Source organism: Desmodus rotundus, chromosome 8 (genome assembly GCF_022682495.2).
Source record: "Desmodus rotundus isolate HL8 chromosome 8, HLdesRot8A.1, whole genome shotgun sequence".
Lineage (NCBI taxonomy): Eukaryota > Metazoa > Chordata > Mammalia > Chiroptera > Phyllostomidae > Desmodus > Desmodus rotundus.
Window position 1 is genome coordinate 114,165,539 of NC_071394.1, and position 21,646 is coordinate 114,187,184.

A 21,646-nucleotide genomic window follows, 5' to 3' on the forward strand; every position below is an offset into this window, starting at 1 on the left:
ACGTGTTCCATCCCTACATGGCCACCACATTGTACACAACACTTCTGGACTTCTACCCCGCGTTTCCCAGGTGGGCTGTACCAACATAGGAGTGGGATGCAGGGCCGTGTCCTCCCAGAACCACTGCCGTACGCTTTGGGGTTCCCAGTGGTGTGGAGATGCCACTTAATAAAAACCAATGAAATTTGGAGTTCTGACTGAGAGCCAGAGTCTAAGTTATCCACAGACATTACTCACTCCTGTGAGTTGTCTCCTCTGCCTTCTTCTGAGTCTCTTCCTTGGTGGCACAATTTGGTGACTCCTCAGTTAGCCTAAATTATGTAACTCTGTGTGTGTGTCTGTGTGTGCGTGCCTGTGTAATTATGTATGTACTTAGTTTTATATACGTATATACAGTGACCCAGAGAAATTGTATCTTTGTGTTTGGGAAATGCATCTGTGCCCATTGTCTCATAGCTCTGTATTCTCCTGTGTGTACATTTCAAACTAAATTTCTTCATCTACCTTGAAGTAATGTAACTATAAACCTATAATTTGCTCTGCTTTTAAGCCCTTCCTTCTGATAAACTTACCTATTCATGTTGGGTCTAATTATAGCTCAGGGTGTAACCATGTTTATATTAATCTGAATGAGTGAGCTTGTCTGGCAACAAGGAGCTGCTGTTGCCAAAGCTTAATTGTCACCTGGCCCGAATATATTCTGTGGGCACCTCATTGGCAGCTTCAGGAGAGGCAGGTAAAGGGAAGATGGGGCAGGAACACTGTATTTTGGTCCCTTGCACCATTGCTTTTCAACATATTTCAACTCTGCAATAAACTTGGCTGTGCTTTTACTTTTTTCATCTTTTTTAAATAAGAGAAATCAAGCACAGAGATAAAATTGAACTCTCCTTCGTTCCCCATCTCCAGACCTATTTGCTCCACCGCCCCACTCCACTCTCTCTCCTATTCCTACCGCAGCCGCTGTCATGCATTTGTCTCTCCAGCTTATGTCTTAAAGTATTTTGGCATCGATAGGTATCCATATACAATATAAAATAATTGTTTTATGTTTCTCTTTAATCCAGTAGGATCACACTATACAAACATGCTGCTGCTTGCTGTTCTCACATAGCCTTTTGGTGGCCTTTTTAGCATACTTTTTCCTAGTATGAGAATCTGATACTGTATATGAACACATCTAACATGTAAGTTATGGAATCTAGTCCTAAAACAGGAAACTCCCGAACGCCATGTATACTGAGCAGTAGGGCATTACTGGAACCGTTGACGCTCCAGAGTACTGCTCCTCCACCCTCTGATTCCATCCAGGAAACTACTCTCTTGAAATTTGTTCTCTTTTTTTTTTCCTTAACACATATGTGTATGTGTCCTTCAACAGTATATTTTCTTGTTTGCTTGTTTTTAAACTTTGTAGAAATAGTATCATATCATATGTATTCCTTTCAGATGTGCTTTTTAATTCAATATATTTTTAAGATTCGTTCATTTAGTTTATATATTTTCACTGCTTGTGTAATATTCCTTTGGGTAAATGTATTCATTTTTCTATCAGGGGACATTTGTGTTATTCCCAGTGTTGATATTTATAACTAGTACGGCTATGAACATTCTCGTGCGTGTCTTCTGGTACACATATATAAAAATTTCTCTGGGCTGTGTGCCTAGGAATGCAGTTGCTGTGTTGTAATATAGGAGTGTGAGTGTGTGTGTGTGTGTGTGTAAAACTTAATTAGGTAAGTCCGCATTCTTATCCAAAGTGATTGAACACGCTCATCAGCAGTGTAGAGGAGCCCTTGTTTTCCCACATCCTCATCAACACTTGGTTTTGTCAGGCTTTAATTTTTGCCTAAATGTTTTTTTTAAATAATACCAAATTGTAATTTTGTTTCATTTTTCTGATTTTAATGAGAATGAACGTGTTTATATGATTACTGATAATTCATACCAGTTTCCTCTTTTTGAAAATGCCTATTTATGTCTTTTTTAAAGGATTATTAGTCTTTTTCTTATTGATTCATAGGAATTTGTATATTCTGAACACTAGAATTTGGTCAATTTTATATGCGCCAAATAGCTTGTCTAGCTGTGTGGCTCGCCTTGTCAGCAGTCCCTTTAGTTAAACTCTAGAACTTCTGACTTTTGCATTTAAGTGCTTAATACATCTGTGACGGAGGTTTGTCTATTTTTTGAGGTAGAAAACCAATTTCTCTATTTTCCAAATACAAAAACTGTTTTCCTAGCCCCATCAGTTCTGACGTACATCAGATTTCCATATGTGCGTGGAAAGGTTTGAGTTTTTTCGAGCTTCCAAACACAGTTTAGAATTAACTTGTCAAGTTTTGTTTTTTTAAAAAACCGTTGGATTTGTATTAGATTTGCACTGGATCGATTCAGAGGAAACTGACGTTTGTAGTACATTGCACTCCCTACCCATAAAGTTTGTATCTCTCTTCTGTTGCGTGTATTTCACTGAGTTTGATCATTCTCTTCATACTAATATTATACTTGTATGAAGTTTATCCATGGGTTCCTTATACTTTTAATACTGCTGTAAAAGGTATGTTAAATACATTTTCTAAGTTGTTGGTGTATTAAAATGCACTTGATTTTTGCATATTGATCCTATATTCAACCACTTTTCTATACAAGCACACTTTTATTAAGTTTGATAAATTGTTTAGAGATTAGGGAAGTTTTTTTCTGTATTCATAAATACTGCAGATGTTAGCAGTTTTATTTCTTCCATCTTAATCCATGGGCCTTTCGTTCCCGTGTGACTGCCATGCCTTAAAGAATGTGGTACGTAGTACGATTCAAAGTGGCAATTGAAGTGGATATAGTGGACGTCCTTTTCTCGTTCCTCAGTTTAAAAGGGTGTGGCTTTAATATTTTACCATTGACTATATTAGTTGCTGTGAGGTTTTTATAGATGCCCTTTATCAGGTTAAAAGAGCTTCTTTCTATTCCAGTTTTGCTAACAGTTTTTATCATGAATGACTATTATTAAAGCCTATTGCGTACCTTTTCCGCATCTGTTGAATTATCACTTTTTTTCTACTTAATCTTTTAATGAGGTAGATTCATTAACGCTCTTCTGTTATTAAACCATCTTTGCATTCCTAGAATAATCCCAACTTGGTTTTAGATGCATGCTTTTTTTACACACTGCTCAACAGTGCCAGGGTTTGGGGGGGTTTTGTAGATATAAACTAATTTCAAAATGAGACAAGCCGAATCTCTGATGACAGTAAAATCTTTCCCAAGCAACTTAACAAGGTTGTCCCCTTTGCTACAGGGTCTGAGGATAATCTCTGGCTCTAGATGTAGGTATTAGCTTGATAGAGCAAGAAGAACACTGGAAGGCTCAAATATTTTGGCCCTTCTGTTCACCTGAGAGAAGTAACACAATTCTGTTGACTCGTGTGGGCCTTTTCTTCCTCAGTGAGTGTCTCTGAGCCCCAGAGACATGTGTTTGCTTCTGGTAGCCGTGTAGCTTCACTTGCTTTGCTCTTAGTCCATCAGCATCCAACAGACATTTACTTACTACACACTAAGGACATGGCAAAATCTATTAAATCTATTTCTCAAGGAACTCCTATTCTAGGGAGGGACAGAAAAAGTAAACAGTTACAAAACACAGTTATGAAGTGAACTGAAATGTCCTATCTTCTACAGACCACACTAGTGGTGATGGGGTGGAAGGAGGAGGGACAGAAGGGAATAGGTAGGGAGTCTTTCCGGGTGGAGGCAGAGAAACGAAGAATCGATGAGATACGATGCTTGAGCTGCATTTTATGGATGATGAACATTTACTGAACTCCGTGAACCTCATTTGTGTTCTCAGTTGTTAACAAAATGAACAGTAGACTCTTTTTTCTCTCTAGCTGCTCTTTTGGCTTTGAAAATTTGTCTCTTTGGCCCTGTGACCATATTACCCTTTTCAGAATGTCACAAGTAATTTCATGCTTTATTAAGTATTCGTGCTCCCACCTGTGGTCTGTGGCCCTTGAATCTTTCATTCCATAGATTTAGGGTTGTGAATGACAGAGTCTTCTTTGTTCTCTTTTATTAATACCAGCATATTTCATATATAGAATAGTGATGATATTATAACGAACCTATTAACTTTGTTGTGTTTTTATGAAAAAGCTCAATTTATTACCATAAATAGATTTTTTTAGTTACAAGCTTTATGTAACCTCTAAGCACATTTCCTTTGTATGTCTTATTTCAGTGCCGGACCCAAAGGAGACAACATTTATGAATGGAGGTCAACTATATTGGGACCCCCGGGATCTGTCTATGAAGGCGGGGTGTTCTTCCTGGACATTACCTTTTCACCAGACTATCCATTTAAGCCCCCTAAGGTCAGTATGAAGTATTCATTCATTTTTAGCAATATATGTTGTTATATATGTGTATACATATGCATATTCTTAAACATACCTGCGTAGGAATAAATGTCTACTCTGTTAGCATAGACAACGTCCCAGGGCTGGTTGTGTGTAAAAGGAAGCAGAATGCACAAAATTACAGGTTATGCCTCCACCCCAGGCCTTTATTCATATCTCATCACTTTTTCTCGTCCTTTCTCAGGGTCCCCTTTCTGTGGTATGTGTTTAAATGTAACATTAGACAGCGTGTGAGAGCTGAAAGTAGGGGAGTAACATTGGGCTGCAGCCAGCCCTAGAGCTTAAAGCTGGAGCCAGAGCCAAGCCCCCGAGCCAGACTGAAAGTGGAGGGAGCCCCACCAAGGCAAGGCTTATGGCACCAGCTGTGGAGCTTTGAGTTTTGGGGCTCCACCGTTCAGCCGCTCTCCCGAAGGATACACGTGCACTGGAATGGAAAGTGTGACCCACAAGACTTTAAAAATCATGCCAAGAAAATTCAGTTAAGAGGTGTTTTAATAGTCCATTAGTACAAATGATTAATTAATTAAAGCTCATAATAAATGACTAGAGAAAGTGCAAGAGTACAATGTAATGAGAACACGGGAGAATGTGCACTTATTTAAATCGAGATTATGTACTTTAAGAATTCTTTGCATTCCTTTCTATTGCCTGTAAGTCAGTCATTTGACAAGTGTAAATTTGCTCTCCGCTTCGGAAAGGAAAAGACCCTGAGGACGCTGACTCCATGTATTGACTACCAAGAAGGAATTCACATTCGACATGACTTACCCCTCAGTGCAGAAGGAAATAAAACTTATTTGAGCTGCAGGTTGGAGTGAACGACTTTAAAAGGCAAGAATAGCCCAGGCCGGGTCGTTCACTCAGCTGGTTGGAGCATTGTCCTGTACACCAAAAGGTTGCAGGTTCGATTCCCAGTTGGGACACATGCCTGGGTTGCAGGCCAGGACCCTGGTCAGGGGCATGTGAGAGGCAACCACACATTGATGTTTCTCTCCCTTTCTCCCTCCCGTCCCCTCTCTCTAAAAATAATTTTAAAAATCTTTTTAAAAAAAGTAATGACGGTCCCATATTGAACTCGAGTTGGAAGAGGCGAGTCCGGTCTCAAAATGGAGGGCCACGATCCAAAGGAACCAGAGCAGCTGAGAAAACTGTTTATTGGTGGTTTGAGCTTTGAAACTACAGATGATAGTTTACGAGAACATTTTGAGAAATGGGGCACGCTCACAGATTGTGTGGTAATGAGAGACGCCCAAACAAAACGTTCCCGGCGCTTTGGTTTTGTCACTTACTCTTGTGTAGAGGAGGTGGATGCAGCGATGTGTGCTCGACCCCACAAGGTTGATGGCCGTGTAGTGGAACCAAAGAGAGCTGTTTCTAGAGAGGATTCTGTAAAGCCTGGTGCCCATCTAACAGTGAAGAAAATTTTTGTTGGTGGTATTAAAGAAGATACGGAAGAGTATAATTTGAGAGACTACTTTGAAAAGTATGGCAAGATTGAAACCATAGAAGTTATGGAAGATAGGCAGAGTGGGAAAAAAAGAGGATTTGCTTTTGTAACTTTTGATGATCATGATACAGTTGATAAAATTGTTGTTCAGAAATACCACACTATTAATGGGCATAATTGTGAAGTGAAAAAGGCCCTTTCTAAACAAGAAATGCAGTCTGCTGGATCGCAAAGAGGCCGTGGAGGTAGATCTGGCAACTTTATGGGTCGTGGAGGAAACTTTGGAGGTGGTGGAGGTAACTTTGGCCGTGGTGGAAACTTTGGTGGAAGAGGAGGCTATGGTGGAGGTGGCAGCAGAGGTAGTTATGGAGGAGGTGATGGTGGATATAATAGATTTGGAGGTGATGGTGGCAACTATGGCAGTGGACCTGGTTATAGTAGTAGAGGAGGCTATGGTGGTGGTGGACCCGGATATGGAAACCAAGGTGGTGGTGGATATGGTGGTGGTGGTGGATATGATAGTTACAATGAAGGGGGAAATTTTGGTGGTAACTATGGTGGTGGTGGGAACTATAATGATTTTGGAAATTATAGTGGACAACAGCAGTCAAATTATGGACCCATGAAGGGGGGCAGTTTTGGTGGAAGAAGCTCGGGCAGCCCCTATGGTGGTGGTTATGGATCTGGTGGTGGAAGTGGTGGATATGGTAGCAGAAGGTTCTAAAAAGTCAGCAGAAAAGGGCTACAGTTCTTAGCAGGAGAGAGAGCGAGGAGTTGTCAGGAAAGCTGCAGGTTACTTTGAGACAGTCGTCCCAAATGCATTAGAGGAACTGTAAAAATCTGCCACAGAAGGAGCGATGATCCATAGTCAGAAAAGTTACTGCAGCTTAAACAGGAAACCCTTCTTGTTCAGGACTGTCATAGCCACAGTTTGCAAAAAGTGCAGCTATTGATTAATGCAATGTAGTGTCAAATAGATGTACATTCCTGAGGTCTTTTATCTGTTGTAGCTTTGTCTTTTTCTTTTCATTACATCAGGTATATTGCCCTATAAATTGTGGTAGTGGTACCAGGAATAAAAAATTAAGGAATTTTTAACTTTTCAAAAAAAAAAAAAGTAATGACTATTAATTCTCCTTTACCAAAGGAGAAATCAAGGTGTAGAGGAACTAAATAACTTGCCCATCATTATGCAGCAAGCACATAGTGCTATGAGGACTTCAACCCAGGAAGTCTGGCTCCAAAGCCCATCTTACTACTTTACACAGTATGTTTTACCCAAGCTGACAGAGTTGGTGGCCCGGGTGACCACCCAGAGCTGCATTTGGTAGGTTTTCAGTGACAAAGCCATAATATATCTACCTAATACCAATATTTTCTCCTCCTCCTGAACGAGAACCTTATGTCTTTCCATTCTACTTGGACCACCCTCTCAATCACCTAGAGTCCCTGTTACATTGCCGGTGAAGGGAGGACCCTTTTCTGACAGCTTCCTCAGTAGCGGAAGTCCAGAGCAGGGAAGAGGAGCGCAAACTCAGACCAGGCGGTTGTGCTGCCTAGAAGTCCGCTGTGGTTCTGTGAACATCTCAGAAAATGTGTGGGCTTATCCAGGTTCTGCATGACAGAAATGTACAGATTAAACAAAGGTGGAAGGGAAAGCTAATAAGTTAGATAAAATAATTCCATTTCCGAAAAGGCCTCGATGGACTGGAAGGATAGGCCAGAACTAACAAGATGGAATTTAACCTGGCTAAATGTGTGGTATTTCACTGAGAATCAGAAAGAAAGCATGATACAAGATAGGAAAGAGAGACCTGCTTTATTTTCATATAAATAAAATTTGTGGGTTCTTGGCTGACTAAAATACTGTGGGAATTTGAGGCTCTTAAAGGCTTAAGGAGAAATTTTTAGAAGTACAGTCTCCAGGACTTTGAACCAATCACAGAACTCAGGTGCCTCACTGACTTCTAAGCTCCTAATTTTAAGGACAAACAAGCTGGGAAGGGAAGAGGGTTATTAGTAGTCTCGTGTTTCTTCACTGGGTCAAGTACCGTAGTGGGCATAAGCTGTGCAACTTATTTCTCCTCCTGAAGAACCAAGTAAGGCTAGGATGTTCCCTTTCACAGATGATGAAGCTTAGAGAGGTTTTGCAGTAATGTACCACCAAGCATCTACTGGACCTCTGACTCCAGGGACCGTGTGCCCCCCACTGCGTCATACACAGCCACCCTGTGGAGGTTCACTAGTGTTGTAAAAACAGCACATAGAAGGAGCGTTGCATCCGTGCTCAGGAGTTTCAGGAGCTCTGCGGTGTGGGTTGGGGCTAGACTCTACCCTGGATGGCTGAGTGGGGCAAAAATACAAGTGGGAGGGCATCAGTTACAGGAAAGTAGACTTCAGTTCTACATGAGGAGTATCTGACCCATAGCTGGACAGTCCGCTTTTGAATAGCTACTGAGTTTCCCTTTACTGGGAGTGTTAAAAAAATGAATTAATACCTGTCAGGAATATTACCAGAAAAAATGAAATCCCTCCACTGAATGAATTTGATGAGGCCATTTCTCAGGACAAAGAAAAACCAGACGTTGGTAATTCACATCACAATTTAAATGCACATTTACTAGAAACCTATGGGAAGTTTTTCAAAGCATATTATCACCACCTAATTTATCAGCTGTAGAAATTGAATTTTGTAGACAGATATGTTGCCGTGAGGGAGGAAAGTTTGTGAGTGTCTTGACAGCTGTTAACCTAAAACACAGACTTTTGTTAAGAGTTTTCAAGTAGCGAGCTCATGCGTTTTCTAGTCTTCTGTTAATCTAAATAATCCGTGTTTGGGGTTAAGTTTTGTTTTTTTTCCTCTGTTGCCCTCATCCTGTGCTCTTTTCCAACAACCTTAACCACACATTTTGATTCAGTCACCGTTTTCCAACATGCTGAAGACTGAGCCCAGGGTAGCAGGTGGTGTCAGGGAGAATCGTTGGTAAGAGCAGAGGCTCACAAATAAATCTGATTGGCTGTCCAGTGGTTATCAAATATCTATACCGTAAAATTAGCCTGCGGTATGACTGGATTCATGAGATGAACTTTACCCAGACTCTCATACTTGGAAGCCTTAGCGAGGACTTTCATATACTGTAGTGCTCAGATGTACTGCTCAAAGGTCAGGGGGGCGATTTCCATGACCCTTCTTGCCACAGGACCTTCTTGGGAGTAGGGCTTCATCAGTCTGAACATCCCACACTTCAGCACCTAGTTTTTCAAAATCAGAGATGAACTATTTCAATTCACCTAAATTCTAATAAGGCAAGCAAAGCAGTGTTCATCAGTATGTAATGCTCATTGTACTTAGCATACTAGATTTAAGTAGGTTTTTGTACTTGCAAATGCTGTGTCTCAGAACAGTTGTCATGCCTTCATTCTTTCTGCATGTAACCAATATGTTTGTGCATCTCTTACTAAATCTACACCATTTTTGTTTGTGTAACAGTATTAATTGTATCTAAAGTATCTGATACCAAGTCTTGAGTTGAATTGTTAACCTCTAGTAATATTTCTCTGGAGAAATACTTGTTTAATGAAACTTAAGAAATAACCATGTATTGTGGCCCAAAAGAAAAGCCTAATAAATTGCTGGTATGTCCCGAAGTCTTTAATACCGTATTTACTTTTCAGTGTAAACGTACATTTTAATGTCATAATTCAGATATCTATTTATTTTTATTTTTCTTTTTATTGAATTTTTTTGGGGGGTGACACTGGTCAACAAAATTATGCAGGTTTCAGGTGCACAGTTCCACAACACACCATCTGGACACTGCATTGTGAGTTCACCACCCCAAGTCAGGTCTCCATCCTTCACCGTTTATCCCCCCTTTACCCTCCCTCTCCTTCCCCAGCACCCCCCCCCAAGCAGTCACCACACTATTGGCCCTGTCCATGAGTTTTTTCCTCTTTTTTTCTTTTTTTTTCTGCCCCTCCATCATCCCCTCTCATCCCCCACCCCACAGCTGTCAGCCAGCTCTCTATCTATCTATTTTTAAAATAGAAGTTGCTTTACCTTGTATTGGGGATTACAGTTTCTTATTAATTTTATAGATAATTACTCCTGTGCTCAAAACCTACACTTTTTTATTTTAAGTCTCATGCCTATTTTAATATTTCAACTTTACAAATGTCTACATATTTGTGATAGAATAAAAAGTAATTGCAGATAAGCAAAAGGAAAAATTTTTAATTACCTGTAATCTTAATCCAGAAAGTAATTATTCGTACCATTTTTTTCTTTTGACATTTTGGTTCTCTACATACATATGTATACATACAACTGTGTCTTTATTTGCAAAGACATACATGCAAATTTATATACACATAAATATTGGGACATATTCCTCATGATTTCAGAATAAATTTTAAATTTATTCTGAACATTAGGTTATTCTGAATCTAACATTATATATTCACCCAACACTATATATATCTCCAAAAAACATGTAACTACATTACAATTATAGAGGCTCTGAAGTGTTCAATTATATAAATACATCAAATATAATTTATTTTCTGTGAATGGACATTTAAGTTCTTGTCAAAATTTCTGTTATAATCATGATGTGATGAACATCTTTATGATTACGTATTTTTATATACTTGCATTATTATTTCCTGAGGCAGTTTTGTTGACATGGAACTTCTGGGTAGATGAGTATACACACTTGTAGAATTTTTTTTTTTATTTTATTATTGTTGAAGTACCGTTTTCTGCCTTTTCCCCACACACACTTGTAGAATTTTGATAAAGGTGGGCAAATTGCCCTCCAGAGAAAATTGTACCGGCTTACATCATTGTCACCCAGATACGATAGTATAGAACACTCCTACACTCCCAGAATCCCTAACCTCTTCTAATCTCTACCAGTCTAATAGATGAAAGGCGGTACCTTGTGCTTGCTTTCACTTTCATTTATTTTACTACCGGTGAGATGTGGAATCATTTTCACATTTTCTTTTGTTCAATTATTTCTCTTTTTGTGAATAATGTGCAAGGGTTTTTTTTAAGTCTCACACCAAATAATGTCAGCAAGTGTACTTGAAAAATGCAAAATCACAAAATGTTTTCATCCTGTTATTTTTTTTTTCAACTAAAAACACTTTGAAAATATTGTGACACAAAGTCTAATGTTTTACCAAGCTCCTAATGACGTAATGCCCTAACTAAGGGGTCGTGTTAGATTACAGGTTGGATCTTTGTTTTGTTGTTATTTTTTTAAGGTTTTATTTATTTATTTTTAGAGAGAGGGGGAGGGAGGGAGAAAGAGGCAGAGAAACATCGATGTGCAAGAGGTACAGCTATCAGATGCCTTCTGAATGCCCCCATCTGGAGACCTGGCCCACAACCCAGGCATGTGCCATGATTGGGAATCGAACTGGTGACCTTTCAGTTCTCAGGCCAGCACTCAGTCCACTGAGCCACACCAACCAGGGCTGGATCTTTGTTTTTACAGTAGAAATACATAGAGGTAGCCAATTCATAGTGTGGCTTTTTCTGTCACCCTGTGGGTCTGGGTATTTTATTTAAAGAGGTAAGTGGGCATTCTGAACAGATTTAAGGGTAGGTAGGTAGGAGGATCAAGCATGTTTGCTACTTACTTTAGTATCTCAGACAACCTGTGCACAAGTCAGACGTGCCGCCTCATTGTTCAGACCCATTGCTGGGAGAATTATTTTCTTTGGTAGGGGAAGAGGCTCTGCCAGTAGATGTTTTCCCAAATGGAGCGATGGTAAAACTTGTGCCTACGATGTTTAAAAACTAATAATAAAAACTAAACTACATGCATACTAATATCTAAAGCCTTTTTAATATAGTTTGTTCTTTGATTACAAGTTTTATCAAATACATTTTACAATAAATCTTGGAGGTTATTTCAGAGAATATTACATGTCTAATGGGGGTTTTGGGTATGTTTTTACAAAATCAAACTATGAATTGCTTACTAATGAAATGTCAGCTCGTAGGAAAGGCCTTACCTGCTTTCAGACAATCAAATAGATAATTTAGGTCCATCAGATTTTCAAAATCTTCATTTGGTTATCCTCATTAGATTTTCAGCTCAAATGGACAAGTCAAGGCTAATAGTGAATAAAATAGCTAGTTACAATGAGAAGCAATAATATCCAGCATTTAAAAGCCAGAGATAGGCTTATATATGAAGTTCAACAAGGAATTCCGCAGTGTTATTCTAACTAGTTTGTTATCATTGACTTGCTTTTTATTGCTTCTGCTACTACTCAGAGTAGAAAAGTTGATGGTGTCTCCCAGGATTTTCAGAAGGAGCAATGGTTTACATTTGTGAACCCAACTGCCCACTCATTTGCTCTGGCCTTGAGGAGAGAACACCCTTATCGTGGAGTAACATGAATTAACTTGTTTTTAACCTGAGTTCATATACTCATGCAAAGCCTTGGCCACGAATCAAGTGCTTCACACACATTGGATTGCCTATTTGATATCTCTGGTTGAACATCCAACAGTCGCCTCAAACTTAACTCTTCCAAAATAAACTGTGGATTACACAACCTTACCCCATTCCTGCCAAAGCAGCTCCTCCAGTCTTCCTCATCTCAATGAATGAAAACTCAGGTTTTCCACTTGGTAAAGCTAAAAACCTTGCAGTCACCCTTGACTCCCTCCTCGCACACAGCCTAGCTAGACCTGGTCTTCCTGGCTCAAAAGAAACACTCAAAACAAATCCAGACTCCAGCCATTTCTCATCACTTCTCCATAGTAACACTCTGGCCTGAGCCACCGTGTTCAGAACTGCTCCCCTCCCGCAGATGCCACAGGAAGTCTGTGTGGTCTCCCTGCTCCCACCTTACTCCCCCTGCAGTGTGTACACCCCTACACCGAACACTCCTTTTGTAACGCAAGCCAGTGGTGTCAGTCTTTGCTAAGACCCTTCAGAACTCTCCTTGTTCACAATGTACTTTCCACAGTCTCCAGTTCACTCTTGGCTCACATACTGTGAGCATGCTCCTTCCACAGAGCCTTTGCCTTTAGCTTCCTGTCGGCCTGCGTTGTCTGCCCCCACACACCCACGGGGCTCGCTCCATTTCTCCTTTCATGTGTCTGCTCAGATGTCACCTTTCCAGAGAAGCTCTTGTGTGACAACTCCCAACCACCTATGCTCCCTCTGCGCTTCCCCGCCACCACCACAGTTGATTTTTCTCCACAGTGCCTTGCCCGCCTGCATTATATACTTCTTTGTTTATAAATTCATTATGTTTCCTTTCCTCCAGTTAGCACGTAAGCTCCAAGGTCACAGGGAGTTCCTCTGTTTTGCTGTCTTTCTCCTGTATTCCCAGCACCTAGAGCGATGCCTAGTGATTCGGTAGGCATTCTGTAAAAATGTGTGGCGTTCATTTGATCCGTACAACTTTGCCGTAAAGGCCCTTCTCCCGCCCCACCTCATAGATCAGAAAGCTGAGGCCCAACAGAGTTTAGGTGGCACACAGGTCACATGGGAAGTAGGTAGCAGAACTGGAATTCCAACCCAGTTCTAAACTGAATCTTTCATTCCCCAATTACAGAGAAAATTTAAATTGCCTGTGTCTCTGGAAGGACTTGTTCTTAGATCTCATACACGGTGTAAGTTAATTACAACAGATCAGCCTCTCAGCCAGGTGCGTTGGGAGGGAGATGAGAGAGGTGATACAAGGAGGAAAGAACGTTGGGAAGAGATTTCAAGTGCTTGTCATTCACGTTTGCCCAGGCCCCTCTTTCCAAAGGCACCCTGGGCTCTCCTCCAGTGTGTTCCTAATCCACAGACACCGAACTATTCATTGAGTCAAACAGTGAGTACAGTTTCTGGATTTCGCTAGCCCTGAGCTACAGGAGAAGTAATTTCACATTTTGCAGGTCGTTTTCACATTTTCACACTTCACTAGTGTCAACAACTGCCCGTGTTCCCACTGTCATAACTGGGCTGTGGTATTGCTTCCATCTCATGAGAGAGTCCATTGTTTTTCTTTCTAGTGCATTCGCTTAGACAAACTTTTTAAAGCGTGCCATGCTACACTTTAACGTTGTGAAATTTCTAAATGAATGTGATGAATAAAAGGGGATCAAAACAGTGGTCACCATCTTCCGGCTTCTAAAACAGCACAGTGTATCCATCTGTGTGGCCAGCCACCGCCCCCAGCTGCCACCAATTTAGGGTTTATTAAGAAGTAGGATTGGATTTTGTTTGTTTGTTTTTAAGTGAAGGGATACCAACTTTATTTGTTCTAAACTAAATTGACTATGGCTATAAGCTAATAGAAAATTAGGCTGGAAGGAAGTTCTGTTTAGTCATATTTTGGGAGGGTCCCTTTCTCCCTTGCTTTGTATAGTCTAATTCAGTTCCAAATTCGGAAGAAAGGCCTTTCGTTTATCATTGTCTCCTCTGAAATGCTTTTCGCCCAAGCCAACATAATCTATTCAGGTTGAATCAACTCAGCCACCTGCACCTTTGCCCAAGTTCTGATGGAGCAGGTGTGTGATCGGCCCCTCTGATACCTACTCACACTCCCCCATCAGTCTTGCCGTAGGGGTAGGGGTCTCAGATAAGTGTCTTGCCATGTCCCTCATGCCCTGGAGTTCCTTTCTCTACGGAATGTGACCTCACTCCAAATGGGAGTTGGCGTTTGTTGATATTACTGCGGCGTAACTGGGAGGAGTGGACAGGCCTAAATTCCTTCACAAAGGATGTTTTTTTACAGTGAAGTGGAATGAACAAAGAGAACGGGAGTGAGGCAGTCAGATGTTTGGAAAACAAGTAGCTCTGTTGCTGTCAGACCCAGGGAAAGATGGCACCTCACTCATCAGAGAGAGGTGACCTTTCCAAAGAAAAGTCCACAGATCTAGACACTCCCCTCACAAAGGTTTTCTGAAGAGAAAAGAGTGGGGTACCTTCAAGACGAAGTTTTCAGGATCCCAAACATCAAAGGGTAGGGACCTGCTACTCCCAGAACGTGGAACACTGGGAGCTCTGAAACACCGCAAGTCACAGAAAGTTCAAGGGCAATAAGGTGATGTTGAGGGAATAGGCTAGTAAAGAAGAAAATTTTCTGCACATCTGAGCTGGAAAAAGCTTCAAATTTGGCATTTTACTAACCTGGTAGGGAAGAGACCCTGATGGAACCAGACCAAGACATAGAACAGGCACCCTATGTTTATTAGGTGGCTAATTTTTTTAAATAAGATGGGTATTTTTTTAATTGATTTTAAAGAGAGAGAAAGAGGGTGGGGAGAGAGAAGAACATCAATCTGAGGTTCCACTCATTTATGCATCCATTGGTTGATTCTTGTATGTGCCCTTACCGGGGATCGAACCTGCAACTTTGGCTTATGGGATGACACTCCAGTCAGCTGAGCTACCAACCAGGGCAAGTGTCTATAAACTTAAGAACAAATTTTATCATCCACTTGAGAATTGGGATGGGGAGATGGTATTCTACACATAAGAAAAAATTGTAGTATTCTCTACTTTATTTAAATGTGTTACTTGTTTGGATACCTACGTGTAACATTATTTTGTTCAAGCTTGGATATAGTAGGGAGGTCTGAGTTAATTTTTAAGATTGTCATACCAGTCAAGTATTAACCCCTAAATGGCAGTGATCAATTTTCCTTGAGTTTTTCCTCCTCAGAGTTGGAGCTGGAGCTCTTGATAAGACAGCAGCCTGTTTGAGATTTGTTTAAGCAGATCCAAGGAGAATTAGAGAAAGGATTGTTCTCAGTTTCCCGCTGACCAAGGTCGGAGTCCATGTGTAATTCTGACTTAGGGGAAAATATGAAAAACTGGTCTTGCTCTGTAGAAAATAAAGAGAAACAAGGTCAGAAGTTAAAGGTTAGAAATAAATAGGTTGAGGATCAGATAGCTACACGGATTCACACAGGTGTGGGTGGCTATTCTAAGCAATCAGGTACATTTTCGTATGGTGTCATTATGTTAGCAGAAACCTACCAAAAATTCTTGTAAGTTGGTTGCTTTTTTAAATGCGTTTTAAGACTAATCTATAAAGTAGAGATTTATTGAGCCCTTACTACTTTCAAGGTCTTCTATATATAAAGATGAATGAGACACAGTACCAGGGAGCATGGAGACAAGGAGAATATAGTTAGGAGCTGATACAGTAGTCCAGGCTGAAAAGTATGAAGGTTGAGTTTTGGGGATGAAGACAGGGTAACAACATACAAGGGAAGAACCAAAACACGCAATTTATTTATAAAAAATTGTGTATTTATTCTTACATATTTAAACTTAAGTCACCTTCAAAGTACTCTCCATTTGATGCAATACACTTATCAAGATGATTTTTTCTACTACTCAAAACAGTTTTTGAACTCTTCCACATCAGTAAAACATTTCCCTTTGAGGACCATTTTTTTTCGAGAAAACAAAAAAGTTGCTCGGGTGAGATCTGGGGAATAAAGAGGGTGCGACGTAGGGGTCGTGCAGTTTTTTGTCAAAAACTGCTGAACACTCAGTGAGGTGTGGGCAGGTGCGCTCGTAAATCACCCATCATGAAATGGGCAAGAGCATTGAAAGAGTCTCCAAAACCAATTTCACTGAAGCTGAACACAGCCTCGCACAACGCCAGCTGGTCCGCTGATACAGATGAGTTCCTAGAACACACAACTAGCGGGGGAAGCCTGTGCTGTAATGGGCCTACTCTTCAGAAGATAATTCTGATATTTTGGGGGTCCCCCCTTTATATGATGAATTCTTTTTTTCATTTGTTTATTTAGTAAACGTGTGTGTGCCGTATACCAGTCCAGCTAGTAAACATACAGAGGTATCTTTGCTTGTATAGAGTTCACATTCCAGATAGGATAGAATAGGATTTTTCAACTTCAGCATGATTGATACCTTGGACAAGATAGGTTTTTGTCATGGAGGGCTATTCTTTCCATTGTAGGATGCATCCCTGGCTTTACCCACTGGGTTCCAATAGCAGTCTCTCCAACCCACGATTTGTAACAAGAATGTCTCCAGATACTGCTAAATGTCCCCTGGAGCACTATTTTAGAAGTATCATTTGTATCCAGTGGTGTCTGATCTGAGACATCTATGAGAACTCTATGGTTTCTCATTTGATTGGCCAAGTGGAAACATTTCCTGCAAAGAACCCACAGGATAGCTGGGTGGAAAATGTTCATTAGGCAGCTTTACAGATCTGGAGTTCAAGTGAGTGAGTGATGTGAGCTAGAGACACAGATTTGGGGGTCAAAATTCTAGAATAAATGGCCTCACCTAGAAAAATAGTCAGTATTCAACCCAAACTGGGTTTTTGGAACTATAAATTTCCGGAATGAATTTCCCAAAGACTTATGTTTGAAAAGATTAACAAAACTCACATTTTCTTGTTTTCATTATGTTCTCAGTGTTTTGGAATTGGGAAGTTATTTTCCACATAGAGTACAGAATAATGTCTCACAAAATATCGTATTCTCATTAAAAGACTCGTTAGTTAATAAATCATAAAAGCATGAACAATTAAAGCAGTCAGATAAATTAATCTTCTCACAAGGGCCTAAATAAGGACTGAAATAAATCAAAACAATTACCCGTGGTTGAAGGCACTTCTGCAGGGGAACGGACTAAATGACCTTCTTTAAGCTCCCCTTGGGCCTTCGTTTCCACTTCTAATTTTACTGACATTACGGTGGTTATGGTGAATTGTGTGCTTGACGTTATACTGTGTTTTTAATGCCTAATATTTTATACTAACATTATACTGTACTTTACACTCATTATCTTTCTTAATTCTCTCACTTTGAGAGGCAGCTTTCATCATCACAAGAAACTAAAACTTAAATAATGTGATTTGGATCACAAGGCAGCAAATGCCAGGGTCAGGATTAGAACCCCTGGCTGCCTGCTCTCCGGTCCAGCAACTCCCACTCTTCGCACCTGAAGTAGCTGAGCTGTGAAGTGATCTTGCTAAAAGCGCAGTAATTCAATTTATTGCCAACAGCCATACTTTATTAGATCACCTTGCATTCCTTTCTGCAGTTACTGCAAAACATCCTTTTCACTCTTTTTGTGGAGAATTAGGTTAAATAAGGTTTTTTGTTTTGGCATTTGCCAAATCATAAACCTGTGAATGTACAATATATTGCATATGTGTTTCCCCTTTACTTGTCCACTAACTTACTTTAATTTTTATCCCTGTAGATTATATAAAACAATAGTTTTTACTACAAGGAAATTACATAAAACATAATATATATGTTTATTTCAAGTTACTTCGAGTTATTTTCTTTTTTTACTTTCTTTTTTTCTTATCTTGTTCCCCTTCTCACTTTAAAACATCACCTATTCACCCTGGCTGGGTAGGTCAGTTGGTTAGAGTTGTCCTGATACACCAAGGTTGCAGGTTCGGTCCCCAGGCAGGACACATAAGAATCAACCAACGAATGCATAAATAAGTGGAGCAACAGATCAGTGTTTCCCTCTCTCTCCCCTCCTTCTTCTCTCTAAAAATCAGTAAAACTTTAAAGAATCACTTATTCTTTGGAGTTTGCTTTTAAAACCAGATGATTTTATTTTAAAACACAGTGTCTCGCCCTGACTGGGTAGCTCATTTGGTTGGAGTGTTGTTCCGATACACCAAGGCTGCAAGTTCGATCCCTGGTCAGGGCATATACAAGAAGCAACCAATGAATGCATAAATAAGTGGAACAACAAATCATTGTTTCTCTCTCTCCCTCCCTCCCTTCCTTCCTCCTCTCTCTTCCCTCTCCCTTCTCTCTAAAACCAATAAAAAAATTTAAATTAAAAACTTTAATAGGTGATATATATACATACACGCAGAAAAATGTTCTAACAGAACAAAAGATGTCCAGTAAACTTAAGTCTTCCTCCCGGTTGCCTGGTAATTTCATTCCCCAACCAAAGACTTATTTTTCTGCATTTGCTTTTTTCATTTGTCATCTTCAAGATTATCGCATATTCGTATATATAGATCGACTCCATTATACAGGATGGGGGGGAACGTAGGGTTACAGTTTTCCATAAGGAAAATAACCCAATAATTAATAAATAAAAATGCAGAAATACACTCTGTGTCGAGTACTCACAACTGTAACCCTGCTTTTGCCCCATGCTATATTTCTCTGAATGAATGTACCATAATCCACTCAACAGGTTCCCTGCAGTGGGTACATGGGTTATTTCCAGCATTTTGCCATCACAAATAATGCTTCGCCTAGTACCTTTGTACATAAGGTCTTTGCGGACCTGTGTAAACATGTCTGTAGGATAAATTCCTAGAGTTGGAATTGTTACAGTGAAGAATATGTGAAGTGTTCCATGTCGGTAGGTGCTGCCAGACGGCTCTGCAGAAATCGTACCCAGTTGTACTCCCAGCTTAGATGCACCTGCCCCTTCCCTACAGCCTCACCAGTGCTATGTGGCACCACCACCAAGTATTTGACCTTTACCAACCTAATAGACAGGAAAGAATGTTTGATTATAATTCCATGTCTCTTATGAGTAAGAATACCTTTTCATGTGCCTGAAGGTTGGCCCTTCTCTTACTGAAAAGAAAGCTTATAGTAACCTACGCACTTGACAGCTTCCAACCATGTCACTTTTGATGACACTAAGCTCTGGAACTTGGAATTGTGCTCTATGAAAGAGAAAGTTGAACAATCTCTAAGAGTCTTTTAATCTCTGTCAGTGATTTGTCACTGGCCTGCTTAAAACTCTTTGACGGCTTTCCACTGCATTGGAATAAAACGGAAACTTCTTACGCTGGCCTGCAGTGCTGTGGTGACCCCTCCATCCGCCTCAGCACACGGCGGCCCCCTGGCCTCCTTCCTGTTCTCCAGGACCTGCAGGGTTTGCTGCTCCCTTTCCTGGGACACCGCTGATCCAGGCCTTCCTGTGAGCAGCGCCTTGTCATTCTCCAGGCCTCATCTGCAGGGTTACCTAATGAGAGGTGCATTCCCAGTAGAAAGCAGGCCCAGTAGAAAGTAATGTGTTTTATTATAAAATAGTGAAAAGTAATATAGTTTACCTTAAAATGCTTAAAATAAAGTTATACAGATATTGGCACGAAACATTGGCAAGAAATTTATTAATCCATGTTAAAGAAAAATCTTCAGTTTTTATTTCTATCTTGTTTGAAAATATTCTTGGTTTTGTAAGTATCTGGGTTATATTTTATGCAGCCCATCTGTTGACACAAATCACAAGCAAATAATTTGTATTTTTAAATATAGGCTTCAAATAATACTCAGTAAATGGGCCAAATTTTGCCAAGGAAAAAAATACACATACAACTGTAATTGAATAACAATAAAAGTTTAAAAAATAATAATAAAAAAAATACTATAATCCAAGAATCAAGTACCTTTAACAGTAGCTGTCTACTTTCAGTGATATAGTATGAATATATCACTTTCTGTGCCATTTTTACAGCTTTAAAAGTCACATGAAAGCCAAATCAATGCATGTGGTGGTTTTCAAAGCCAGACTTAAGCAAATATGTAAACTTTGTCTTTGCTGCTGCCTTGCCGCATTGCACAACTGTCACTTCAGCTTATTGAAACAGAAAATTCCTGGGGTGGAAATTCAAGTGTAGTAGAAAGGATAAATAAATTATGGGGTGTTCGTACAGTGGGATATTATATAATAGTGCAATTAAAAACAACAATGAGCAATACATATGAACTGCACAAACATGATATTGAAAGAAAGAAGATACTAAAGAATATGTACTGTGTGATTTCATTTATATTAGTTTAAAAACATGAAAAACTGTATAGAGAGGTGGGAGTCAGAATAGTGGTTACATTTGGGATGGGAAGAAACAAGTGAGATTTTAGGGGTGTTAACGATCTTCTACATTTTGTTCTAGGTTGTGGCTACTCAAGTGTGTTCACTTTGTAAAAACTTATCAAGCTGTATGTTAATGGCTTGTGTATTTTACATGTGTTATATTTTTTCAATAGTTTCCATTTAAAAAGCCCTATATCCTTACATTTAATGCAAGTCTCTTCCATCTTGTAAAAAATATTGCTTTGAACCTAAATGTATTTTTTTCCAGTTGAAGTTTTATTGTTTGTTTTAACCTATAGTTCGATATGTTTAGGTCTTTTGCTTCTTCCCTTCTGACTGGTGTGTTATCCATAGCTTTGATTAACGTGTTTTTTATGTCTTTATTTTAGTTATTGGGAAAATGTTGGAAAAGGCAGGACTAATTACAGATCATTCCACTAGAGAGCGTTTTTGTGCCCCCAGTCTATTGGGTCAGTCGGCAGATCTGCTAAACTTTGCTTACTGAGCCTATATTCCACCTGTACCGAGCGGGGTTATCGTCTAGGCTTTCTTGCCCGCAAGGATACACTCACAATGCGGTTTGTAACAGCCCGATTTGCTTTTGGACCCCACTGTTTGCAATCACATAAACAATACCTCCCTACAGGCATAAAAGTCAAACTCGTGACTGCCAGGTTGCTGTGTGTATTTTGGCGCTAAGTCAGGGCCATTGACAGTAGTAAAGGAAGAAGACATCTAAGACTTTTACTTGTGTATATACCTGACCAAAATAGGAAGAAGTTGTTAAGGGGTGTAACCAAAGAATTATATGATCAACTCAGGTGTAACTGGTCGGCACAATACCAACATTCAAGGTGAATCTGCTTATGGCCCTCAGTCTATCACTTGATCTAGCACATTTTTTGAAAGACGTATTAGAAGACCTCACACTAAAACCAAGGTGGAGTTCAGATGTA

At 39.9% G+C, this 21,646-nt stretch overlaps 1 protein-coding gene and 1 pseudogene across 2 annotated transcripts in view; both read left to right on the plus strand.

Annotated features, from left to right (window-relative positions):
• LOC112309514 (ubiquitin-conjugating enzyme E2 E2) overlaps window positions 1-21,646 on the plus strand; it is a 257,222-nt gene that overhangs the window by 182,728 nt on the left and 52,848 nt on the right. The window contains exon 4 of the mRNA XM_053929637.1: window positions 4,238-4,370. Within this exon, the coding sequence (XP_053785612.1) occupies window positions 4,238-4,370 (133 nt within the window). The remainder of the gene's footprint in view (window positions 1-4,237; window positions 4,371-21,646) is intronic.
• Window positions 5,481-6,883, plus strand: LOC112309512 (heterogeneous nuclear ribonucleoprotein A3 pseudogene; annotated as a pseudogene). The gene has a single exon (XR_011651478.1). The product of XR_011651478.1 is annotated as a heterogeneous nuclear ribonucleoprotein A3 pseudogene (transcript).